Consider the following 12,774-nt stretch of genomic DNA (forward strand, 5'->3'; position numbering starts at 1 on the left):
TGAACCAGAGCACGTGCTTGGTTATTTCTTTAGGAATGTGGTGTTGAACATTCTTACTGTGTAGCCAGTCCCCCTCCCTTGTCAAGGCCCCACCAGGCTAACCAAAGAGTGGGCTGACCGTCAGCTGGCCCCATGGGGCTGGAAATGTAGATGAAATCTCTTGTAAGAAGTCAGAGATGGAAATCATGCCCAAGAGTAGTTTGTGAATATGAAATTTGACGTAGTTAGGTGAAAAACCATAGAAAGGAGCTGCCAAGAAACAGAATTAGAACAGAGCCTGGCACAGAAGCTTGGGAAACCAGACGTGCTAGAAGAGTGTGAGGTGGCACTGCAGAGCAATGGAAGGCAGGACTCTGGTGTTGCACGGCTCTTCAGAGCTCTCTGTTGTTTGCTGTGCTGTTTCATAATTTAGTTATCCCCCTATTCCATTGTCCAATTTAAATAACTCTTTTGGTTTAATTGTCTCTTCCCATACCACATTAGAGCTTTCTAATATTTCTTCAGCATCTTAAGAACTTTCATTGTTAGCTGCTTTTCTGCATTCTGCCTTTTCCATGGATATAGTGGCGAATTGCTCGTCAAACTTCCATAAATCCTTATAGCACTCAGAGATCATCGCTCTCTAATCATTCATACTCATATTCTCTTGCTCTGTCAGGTTTATAGGATATATGTCCCCTTCATTACATTTACATCATCCCTCCGAGCTGGCAAAATAGGGTAAAGGCGAGCATTATGAGCAAAATATACCAATTTCTCATTTGAAAATTTTTACTCCCTTTTATTAGCCTAGTATTTTTATTAGCCTAGTATATGGATATATGCTAAGGTTACCTTAGTACTGGGAGATACTGCTTTGGGTTTTGTTTTTATTCCATTGCATCATTTTCCTTCAGAACAATTTTTTTTTCTGAGAAATTTTATCAATTCTCTTGTGAATGATCATGGTAATAGATGATAAACATCAAAAGCAAAGTTACTAGAAGGACTGCAGAGAATATGGACCAGAGATTTGGATGAATCCTGAGCTCAATTCTAAGAATGTGGGAGCACGGGGGAAAAAATATACATCTGTACAACTAGTTCTCTGGAGAGAAAGCATAGGTGATGGCAAAGCGAGAGTAAGAGAGGGAATAAATGAAAGAAAGGAAGAGGGAAATAATTCTGGGAATAGTTGAAAGGTGAGATGTTGATGAAGAAGGAAAAGAGACTTTTCCCACTGAATTATCCTATGGGAGCATCTGGGTCAATTATGAACATACCACCACATTCTTAAGGAACACGTCATATTCCCAGAAGCATTTATCTGGGGCACCAGCATTATAGTATTTGATAAAAAACAAACCTTGCTCAAAGCAGATAAAGGCAGTTTGTAGGGAATGAGAGAATGAGATACAGGGCACCATCATTGCAGGAAGAGGAAAACCTGCCAAACATATTCCCGAAGGTATGTCCCGGCTTGAGTACTTGGGAAAAGACATTTGTGGATGTCCATCTTAAAAGAGAGTTAGGCCCTTCTGTATTGAATCATAAACCCTGGGGACCAAGAGCTAAATCAATCCAATTATTTGTGACAGACAGACATTGAAGAATAGTTTCTCAGCCAATACCATATCCTTAACTTTGAGATGAGCTGCAAGGACAAATACACATTTTTCTTCAAAAAGAATGAAAAAACCTCCCACTTCTACCTACTTTAGATAATACCTGTGCTTTGGATAATACTCTTGAGAAATGCACATTTGAACATAACACCATCTACTAATTTGAAAATGACCTTCTGCCAGGGGTTTTAGCTGCAGTGCTGAAGTACATACTTTCTTGGGTGTAGTGCCACTGCTTTTCGTAGCCCTTGCTGTCTTCCTTTTAAATTTCTGTAAATTATAACTTTTGTACCAAGAAATACCACTGATCCAGAGAACTATGTACGAAATTATCTTTAAACTAATTGTTTCATTATTTCCTCGCAATTTTGAACTCTGTTTAATCTGCAGCCTTTAATTTCTTCCATTTAGAGTGATCTTTTTGGTTTTTATTCATTTGTTTTTATTTTAATCTTACACCTCACAAAACCATAAACATTTGTGCCCATCATATCTTCTCACTGCTATTTTTTTGGTTGATCTATGTACCTGCTGAAGGGGATAAAAGTCCATTTTAAATGTTTATCCTAGTCCCTTAAATCTTACAGCATCTACAGTGTCAGTATGTTTCCTGCCATTACTAAATTCTTCCAGGTTGTCTTTTAAGTTTCAATAAGCAGACTTTCCTCATTTAAATCCCTGATCTGCTTGTTACTAGCTTTGTGACCTTGGACAAGTTACTTAACTTTTCTAAATCTTGGTTTTCTCATTTGTAAATGGAAAAAGTTTTACATACCTCATTGGACTGTTGTAAGAATTACATGAGAGAATGCGTGTAAGTCACTGAGCACATTGCCTAGTACATGGTAAATGGCACATGGTATTAATTACTCAATGAATATTTGATACTAATTATCATTATTAATTCTGACATAAATATTTTAAACTCATTGATATTTAATCTGCTTTTTTCCTAAGCAGGACTTTTCTTTATACTGAAGATTAGGTAACTGTTGTTTTATATTTGCATGATTCAGTTGAGTGAAGAATAGATTTCTCTGAACCTTTTGATGAACTTAATTGGGCTCCTGAGTCCCTTGAAAGTACCAGTGAAATATCAAGATTATTAAGAATTTAATCTAATTACCATCTAAGCTGTAGTTCAGAGAATAATTTTATTCCAGTAGTAGCACCGAATTCATTTTGTATATTAAATAAAGATTAACTTTAAGGCTTGTCCCATTTTCTAAGAAGAGCAAAGTGCACGAAGAGATAACGTGATCATCTTCACTTATGGATAATTACTTCCCCAGTATTTTCCACTAACACACTTTTGACTCACAAAAATTTTCTTCAGAAAATTGTTATGACACATATAGTCTCTACTTTAGTAGAAAAATAACATGAAATATTCTGTATTAATTCTATGACTCCCTCTTTATAAGACTCTTTAGTTGTCTTAGAGAGCTAGTGTGGTAGAATGGAAAAATAATATTTAGAATTAGGAAACCTGAGTTCAAGTCCACATATAGTTGAGTGTATTAGTTAAGAGCTTTGCAGACACACAGAGCTGAGTTTGAATCTTAGATGCTCTCTTCACTAACTTTGGGTCTTGGAGTTAGTTACTTACCTTCTCTGAGTCTCATTTCTCCTCACCTCTAAAATAGCGTTTTTATGAGGTTGCCGGCAGTCTCAATTGTTAAATTTGTCTATTATTTCTGTATCTTTTGCCAAGATATTTAACTTTGTTAAGCCTGTTTCTTCATCTGTAAAGTTGGTATAATTGTGGAGATAAATTATATAATCAATTTGCAGTGCCTGACATGGAGTGGCTTCTCAGTAAACATTCCTTCCTTCTCCTGCCTCTTACCTGTATTAGCCGTTTAGCACTTGATTATTCGGTAGAATGTTAACTGCATTACATTTTCATTAAGTATTCATATATAACTGTTTTGTGTGTTGAAGTCCTTTCCATTCTAGCACATTCTAAGGTATTTTAGAGAAGGGTCCTTGAAAATACCTTTTTTATGTCTCCAAGGTGCTGTGCACATGGCAGGTGCTCTTCAAAGACTTGTTAATTGACTGTTTACTCAAGAACGTTTCTTGTTTGTTCCTTGTCTAAATGCAACAGGAACCATTAAGATAGAAACATAGTGAAGAGAAGAGTACTGGTTTGCCACATTGCACAACTCCAGAAGATGGAATTCACATCAAATGACACCCCATGGAGTTGTCGGGTTGTTCCACACACCTACAGGGATGTGTGGTGTGTGGAAAGATGATTATTCCAGAGACCTGAGCTCTAAAGATACTTATTGCAACCTCAAATTGATTCTGAGTGGGCTGGCATCAAAAAACAGAAGAATAAAAATATATATTAAGCTTACAATGGACATAAAAACTATCTTCCATTGTCTTAAAATGATACTTATAATTCATGATGTCCTTGGTTACTTTGAGAGATGATGAATAACAACGAAAAATGGATTGACATTCAGTAAGCGAAAGTACAGAATAACAGCTAGAAATGAAAGATATTCATGTGAATTTTAAGAAAAGTGTGATAGTGAACAAGCACAGCAAGGCAAAAAAAATCCCAGGAAGTACAGTGTATAGCACTATCACATTCATTTCTACAGCTTAGCTGTAGATCGTTCCTCGGCAGAAAAAACACAATCCAATCTTGAGCTGTACCAATAGAAAAATAATATAGAAATGGTGTGGTGATCAACCCACAATACATTCATTGATAAGAACCTCTCTGGGATTGCCTTTCTCATGCTGAGTTCCAGCTTTGAAGAATGATGTAAAAAACCAAAGACTTAGAGATGATTTAGAGAAGAGCTACAGTGCTATGGACGCACCATTGTCTATCCCCAATCTTATCTAGGTAAAGAATACAGTGCTAGATCTTGTAATAATATTGTACAAATGGAAATTGAATCTTAAGGACTATTTTTTCCATATTGTTGTATTTCATTGTGGTGTATTGGAAAGTGATCTGGACTTTGAGTGAGAAGATGTGATTTGGACCATGGCACTTTAAAACTGTAACCTCAGGCAAGTCTTTTAATCTTCTCTGAGCCTCAGTTTTCCTCATCTTTCAAATAATGACCATGATATTTATCTCATAAGTAAGACAAGTTAGAGCAAACTATTGTTTTACAAAAGTAAGGTAACTTTCCATTGTGGGAATCTCATATTCCAGTCTTAGGGTATTGTACTTAGCAGCTACAGGAACAAGTCCTTTGATAAAAATTTCTTATAAATAGACTTGGACCCATGGAATTAACTATTTGATAAACAGTATATATTTGTAAACCATAATATTCATATAAATGCATGTGCCTTCCACTCCAAACAAAATACAATTCCATGTGGTTGCTTCTCTGTTTTATTACTTTAGAGAGGAAGGCAGAACGAAAACAAATGACAGAAATATATTTAATTCTTCCTAGGAAAAAATGTAGTCAAATCCCTTTCCCCACTGACAAACAGCATAAACCTTAATATCCAAGAAAATAAAACAAAATACAAGTCTTCTAAATGTATACTAAAAAATGTTTTTTTAAATCAACATTTGATAATTTCAGAAATAGATATTAGAAACCTCCACCTAAATCCAAAGTAATTTTTGTAGAAAATTCAGGATCCAGGCCTTTGGATTTTGCACTGCACATTCCACTCCTCAAACCTCCAAACACAGTCTGAGCAGACATGTACATCTGAGGCAATCTAGAGGGTTATTTCCATAGTGGAAATGCAACTTTCTTCCTCTGGCAGAAACTCCACCATTTAGCAACCCATTGGAAGCAGGGAAAGAGTAGGAAGGCCCTGCAGTCTAAAAGACTTTTCTGTTCTTTACCTAATCCCCAACCTTACCCTACATACTGGCTTTATTGTTCCTTTTCCTCCTAGACCTAGGATCCATGTTTCTGACTGTGCCTACTTGTTAATCATGTCATCAAAACTCTTACTCAATGTCCCTCTCTGTGTAGGGTGTTGTAGAGAAGTAGCCTTAGCAGTAGTTGGACTTCACAGCTGTTACCTTGTGTAACTATAGATTAGAAGGGTTTCCACTCCCAAAATCTCTTTCTCTACTCCTAGTAAAATCCTGAATTTCTTTAGCCCTTTTTTTAGATCATTTACTTCAGACTTGAAGACTTTTCTGGGTTCAGTAATCCTTTACAAAGAAGAGAGCCGCTGGGCTTTTGGCTAAAGAGTCTGGTTAACAGCCATAATGTACTTCTCCCTTGCATCCCCTTAGAACACTTAGGGATATAGAGTAAAGGTTAAAAACTCTTAACCATGAATCATTGAGTTCCACTAACTACAAGGCCAATGGAACAGGAGTGGAAATTCAACTAGTGGCTTATCCGTGCTCTGAGTAAGGAAGCAAGGCTTTTCCTCCGTTTTGCACTTTTTTTGGATATCAGAACGAAATCTGAGCAGCTGCTCCTTAACCACATAGATGATTTCCGTAAAACAGTGTCATTATGTAACCATTACGTCTCCCTGACTCCTTCCCCAGTTTGAGAAGAGGAAGTAAGAACAATACACAAGAAAATTCTGTCCAGCTGAGGATCTCAGTAGAGAAGTTAACCAGCTCCCAACTGGACAGAATTCATTCATTAAAGAGCACTGTGTACTTTCTGACTTTTTTCAAAACACTGAGAACAGATAGAGTAATTAATTCAAGATAAGTAAAAACAAAAAACGAAACGCAAACCACTATTTGGTGCCTGTTCAGATATTTCACAGGAAGAGAAAAGGAACAAACACACTGGTTCCATATAATATGGGTCTCCAGTGACCACCCAGTAACCAAATCCAGAGGTTTCTTCTCATTCTGCAACCCACAATACCTTTCTGGCACTTTAGTTGACCAGCTTTTCTTTGAAATGTTATAACTTAGATTTTATAACATGACACTCTTACACCTTCCTTTTTCCTTTTAGATTACTTCGCAGTCCAAAGGTACATATCAAATCCTGACGTTTCTCCTGAGATATAGAACCAGACCTCAATACCACATTACGACCTCACCCTTACCATGTCCAAAACCAACCTCATCTCTGTTTCCACCCGTTTGTCCCCTTCTCCCCATTTTCCCTAACACATTGTTATTCTCACACCCATACAAGGTAGAAACCTTGGAGTCATTTGGGTCTCCATAGCTTTCTATTCCCACTGCTGCTGTCTTAATTGATGTACGCAGTATCTTTTTCAGACTATCACCAGCCTCCTAACTTATCTCCTACATATAGTCATTATCGTCCATAAGCCATCACTTATTCTAGATGAATGCAGAATTATTTTTAAGATATGCCCAGATTGTGTTACTTCTTCATCAAAATTCGTTAATGGCTAACAAGAAAGAGGAAGGAAAAGTTAATACATGTTCCTTCTGGAAGATACAGATAAGCAAAATGAAATAAATAAAATTTTTCATAATCCCAACACCCAGATTATCAATGTCAACAGTTTGGCTTGTATATACTTTGAACCTAGGAAAGAATTATACCATACATATTTTGTAAGATGCTTTTTTTCCTTTCATATGTCATGATCATATTTCAGTGCCGTTAACTTTTCTTCTACGATATGATTTTGCTAACTGCGTAATAATCCGACCGTATAAATCACCTTAAGTTCGTTTCAGTTTGGTTCCGTCTGTCTCTTCTGTTTCTGCTCATAGGACGGCCTTCAGTGTACCCTGTGGCTTAGTGCAGGGGTCCGCAGCTGCTGCCGGTGGGCCAAAACTAGGCTGCTTCCCATTTGTGTGTGCCACACAACTAAGGATGGTTTGAACAGGTTTAAATCATTGCAAAAAAAAACAAAGGAGAGAAAGAAAAAGAAAAATGGATTATTTTGTGACATGTGAAAATCAGACAAAATTCAAATTTTTAGTGTCCATGAATAAAGTTTTATTGGAGCACAGCCAGATTTATTTGTTTATGTATTGTCTATGGCTGCTTTTGTACTCCCAATGGCTTAGTTGAGTTGTTTCACCAGAGACCTATGGCCCACAAAGTTTAAAATATTTGCTTTCTGGCCTTTTACAGAAAGTATGCTGACTCCTGGGTTAGCCATACCGGACACAACGCTTGATGTTTTTTCTGACTTTGGTGCCTTTCTTCAGTCAGCTCCTTGAGCCTAGGCTGCTATCCCTTCATTCCACTTGTTCTCAAAGCCAGAGTTTTGTTTTGTTTGCTTGTTTTTGAGTTCCTGTACCACTTTGACTTGCCGTCATATCAACTATGTCATTGTGTTATACTTAATTGTGTCCAGGTCTTTCTCTCCTCTAGGAAAGAAACATAATGGCCATGACTTTCAATCATTCCATTTCTTGCAACACCCTTCTATGCACAATATTATTCTACACAATAGATAATCAGTAAGTCTTTGTTGAATACTGATTGAAAATGACTGTCTTTGGGCCTGAATGAGAAGATACCTTCCACTTTAAATAATGTTTCTCTCGAAAAACTTATTTTGAATTTAAAATAATGAACTTTTAGAAGTTCCTCAGCAAGTCAAGGACTGCATTTTTATCTAAGTCCTGAGTGTTTACTATAGTGAAGGAGCAGTTAGGAGAAAGCTAGACTTAGAGAAGTGTTTAGAGATCTTCATCTCCTTCCTTCTTTGTATGCACAGAGCCCCTCTGCATCCCTGATATGCTGTGAGCAATAATCAGGTTACACAGACCTGAAGGGAATAGTTGCATCCCTTTAGTCTAGGAGAAGGGGTAGCTTCTGGGGCATATTTGGCTGGTTCTGGCCTGCTATCTAATCTCCCTGTGTACAATTCACTGCACTCGCCAAAGAGCCTCCATCTTATATCGCTACCTGAGTTAAAGTTGACCATGTGTGTATTCACTTCAGAATAAGCCAGTCTCGGTAGTCAACGTTATGCACGTGCAGACCACCGTGAACTATAACGAGCTCATGACAGAGGGTGGAGAGGAATCCAGACAGAAGTTGATGATGGCACCCAGGGCAGCTTCTCTCTGAGGAAACAGACCACAACACTGAAAAGTACATTCCAAATAAGAGGAATTTATTCAGTTTTTACTATTCTCGGCAGTTTTTAAGTATGATATAAAAGCTTTTTATACATTTTTATGATAAGCATTATTAGGAAAGATAAAAATCCAAGCACTGCTAGAAGCATAGATGTATGAGAACTCTTAGACTATACATCAGAATTATTAGACAGGTAAATGTGAAAAGGAAAAAAAATATGTCAGACTCTGATAGCTAGGAATGAGGGAGTAATCTCTTGAGTGATAAAATCAATATTAAAAATTCACACTGGAACACACCTTGGACATTTAATATTTATATAATGAAAATAAAAAATCATGAACTGTTGAACGATTACCTAGAGAATAAAAGTCCATACTTTTCTAAGAAACATTTTAACTAACAAAACATTGACACTTGGTGTGCTTCAAGTCTTTCTGGTGTCTTAAACAAACACTTGTAAAGAAGTTTTTATAACATTTTATGGAAGAGATTATTTTAAACATAAAAGAGTAGGAAGTACTCTGTTGGATTCATCCTTTACTGTAGGACAATAAATAGATGGATTAGTTCAAAAGGAAATATATGTCATTTCATAATAAGATATAAACAAAAGATTGTTGTAACAGCTTTTTTAAGATAATGAAGTATTTCAATTTGGAAAAAACCCTGGCACAAATAGTGTGGTAACTAAGGATTCTTAGTCTATTTTAATATTACAAAAATATAAAGATCCTTTTACTCTGAATATAGCAACATCTAAAAATTATGGAACCTTTTTAACCTTTCTAGCTACAAAAAGTCAGGAAGTATAAAATGATCATAAAGGGTCATGTTCTGATTTTTGCCTTTATGGTGGTAATATTTTTAGCAGTGATAAAAGATGATCCTTTAGTGCCTCATGGCTTGAAATGTTCAGAGCAGTCCTTTAAAAAAAAAAGAAGAAAAACTACAAATCCTCAGTTTCTTTCTTAGAATTTTCCTGAGTTTAATGACAGTTTAAAATATTTCGTGATCGAGTTTTCTCTTTTCGTTAACCCTCATCCTTCAGTTAGTTTTGTCTTAAAGGCAAGCTTGTCATTGAAGACAGGAAAGCCAAAGGGTTCTTCTACAAGGGACACATCGATCTGCTTTGCCATCAGTGTTGTTAAGGATCATGCAGCTTGAACAGCAACTATAGCTGAATGCTGTGCCGGACTTACTGCCGGCTTCCTTCTTCATGGAGCTGGTTACCCTTGCAGTGCTTCAGCCATCATTTGTTATTTTGAAAAACAGAAGCAGTGTCTTGCTGTGTCTAGATAGACGGCAGCACCTGATTTCTATCTTTTAATTTAATATTCCTCAGAAACAGAGTAATTGTTTTTATTGCATAATTACTTTATATTTTAATTTATATAATAAATAACATATTTTATGTATTATGCATAAGTACTTTGTATAATTTTTAATACATATTTTAAACTATATATTTACTTTTAACACCTAGGATCATAAAATGTTAGCACTGGAAAGAACTTTGGGGATCATCCAAAACAAGCATTCTTCTCACTAATGAGGAAACCGAGGTTCAGAAAGACCAAGCAATATATGCCTAGGATATTATAATTTAACCCTCCAAATATTCAATGCACTAGTTTGAACAGTTTTCCAATTACATGGCTTTTCGACTACAGTAACCACTCATTTCATTTTTTTTTTAAGATTTAGTTAAAAATTGGTTTGTGTCTGATCGTCCTACAAAGTTCTTAGGTTGTCAAGACTTAAAAAAATATGCCACATGTTAGGAGAAAGGTACAAATATCAGACAAAAGCAGCTTAGTATTATTTAAATTGAGTTATCATTTTACAAACTTAAATTTCTGTTCATAGATTAAAGCTTTGCTTAGGGAAGTTAAGAAAAATAGTTACCTTTTACTTCTGTATGTACGATCATCTATTTGTGATGTTTTGTCATAATCTGATGACACTTTATGGTTCATGTATGCATTCTTTTTGGCTGTTCAATATAATGAAATTATATATTTCATTTAAAAATATCAAGTGTTTATTTTATGTAAGTAAATGAATTATAGATTGAATGATGAGAAAAATATTTTCTTTAGGACATTGAAATGACCCACTTCAAATATTTGTTTCAATTCATTCCCTTTATTTCCCCCACTTTGCCAGTTGAAATGCTGATTTAACTGTTGGTCTAGCCAGTAATGAGAGTGGCTCACAGAAATAGGATATTTTACCCAAACTTAAATACCACAAGTTCAAGTTCTTATAAGCATCTTCTCCCACCCCCGACCCATTCTCACCACAAGCCTGACCCCTTTGCAGAAACTAGTTCAGAGAAGTTGCCCTGATAAAAATTAGAATGAGGTAAATATAATTATGGCTTTTTATGTTATATTTACATGTACTGATTTAGAATGAAATAAAAAGCATATTGTGTTTTCCTTATTTTCAGAACATAATTTTCTTTCTTTTTCAGCTTTTTAATTAAATGAAGCCAAGTGGGATTTGCATAAAGTGAATGTTTACCATGAAGATAAAGTGTTCCTGACATACTAGTTTGAATTCTTGAGTTCATTTCCATGTTGATTGTGATAATCTAAGCTTATTCTTGTATCATTTTTTTAAATATGAGTTTTCCTTGTCAATTTAACTTATAGAAACGGATGGTTAAATTTAATGTTAGCACTGCAAAGAACAAAGGAAACATCGAAGTGTTTTTCAAGCATATTATATTCAGTGTATGCTATAGAATTGACATAAAAATGACAATGTAACTATGAATTCATGTTTTAGAACTGTTCACTCATTAGTAAAGAAAACCACATTGTTAGTAAAGGAAAACCATAAAATGTATGTTAAAGAATTCTTAGGGTTGTACAAAGATAAGGTATATGCATGAAAACATGTCATGTGCTGAAAAATTATACGTACTACTGTTTCAGTTATAAAGGACATGTATGGTTACAAATAGTGTTTTGTTTTTATTAATCATAACTAGACAAAGGTGTATAGGATAGGGAGCTGGATGAATAGTACCTACTACATCTTGGATGCCTAACCTGGAAAATGGGATTTCTTCCCAGAATGTAAATCTAAAGCAAACATGACTACATCAGCCTGCCTTAAAGCATCAGGCAATGGAAGCAACACACCAGAACTTGGAATTAATTCCTCTTCAACTTTAGAAATTTCATCCAGGAATCCAGATTTAAAACCACAAAAGTAACCCACCTTCACCATTTCCCCTTGTGTTTTATGGAGGACACTTGCCATCAAAAGCTCGTTCCATGACTCTAGGTAAAGGTTAGTTATCCTAATATGAGTGAGCAACTCAATGTGAAGCTTTCTTGAAAACCAAATATAGGAGTCTAACCATTACTATGTCTGTATGTCCTATTATAGTTTATAAAGGACTTGTGCATATGTTATGGTGTTTGTTCTTCACAACAACTCTGTAAATTAGACAGGAAATGTAAATTTTGTCTGACTTGTAGAAGTACTAGAAGGAGAAAGCCAAAAAGAATAAAAAATAGAGCACGTAACTAGGCTTTCAAACTCTCAAACCTGAATCTTTATTTTCTGTGGTGCTACTCAAAGAAGAATTTAGAAACACAGTTATTTAGTCCAATAAACTTTTTGTTTTTCTTCATTTTTTTAGGCTTTGTTATCTATTTTCATTAAAATCTGAATAATAGAGTGTGGAGAACATTGTTAGTTGGGAGTTCCAACTATATAGCCTCAAACAGGAACCAGGTCTACATACACGAAATTTACTTACTTTATCTATGAAATAGAATAAAGAACGGGAAATATAAAACCCTATCAGGGCATATTAAGTTAAATCCCAAGGCAGTATGTGTGCCAGCAGGAAGAAAGCTATCTTTTCAGAACATGATATTCAGTGAAAATTATGTAATAATTCAGACCTATGTTAACTTTATCACATATTCCCAAATTTATTATTAAAAATCACATCAATTCCCCTATTTCCTATTCAAAGATTGATAAATTTAGTATTGGAATGGCATTTATGGAAAAGCAATATGTGATCATAATCATTTATTTAATGCCTATCCCTAAGGAGCACTTGACCTGTCAATCTGAATCCATTGAGTATTTTTACATTTTCTAAAGTCCATTCAGTACAGACACTACAATTGGAG

The 12,774-nt window shown here is 35.4% G+C and overlaps 1 protein-coding gene across 7 annotated transcripts in view; it reads left to right on the forward strand.

The window, feature by feature from the left end:
- TUSC3 (tumor suppressor candidate 3) overlaps positions 1–12,260 on the forward strand; it is a 214,505-nt gene extending 202,245 nt beyond the window's left edge. For 3 of the 7 annotated variants that reach the window (XM_014847813.3, XM_070499803.1, XM_044760517.2), the window contains 2 exons: positions 4,581–4,643; positions 11,088–12,260. In XM_014847813.3, the coding sequence (XP_014703299.1) occupies positions 4,581–4,599 (19 nt within the window). In that variant the 3' untranslated portion in view covers positions 4,600–4,643; positions 11,088–12,260. Of the gene's footprint in view, positions 1–3,714; positions 4,644–11,087 lie in introns of all 7 variants that reach the window. The other 4 variants (XM_014847814.3, XM_070499800.1, XM_070499801.1 and 1 more) reach the window with 2 other exon arrangements.
- The last annotated feature ends 514 nt before the right edge of the window (positions 12,261–12,774 follow it).

Source organism: Equus asinus, chromosome 27 (genome assembly GCF_041296235.1).
Source record: "Equus asinus isolate D_3611 breed Donkey chromosome 27, EquAss-T2T_v2, whole genome shotgun sequence".
In the NCBI taxonomy this organism is placed as follows: Eukaryota; Metazoa; Chordata; class Mammalia; order Perissodactyla; family Equidae; genus Equus; species Equus asinus.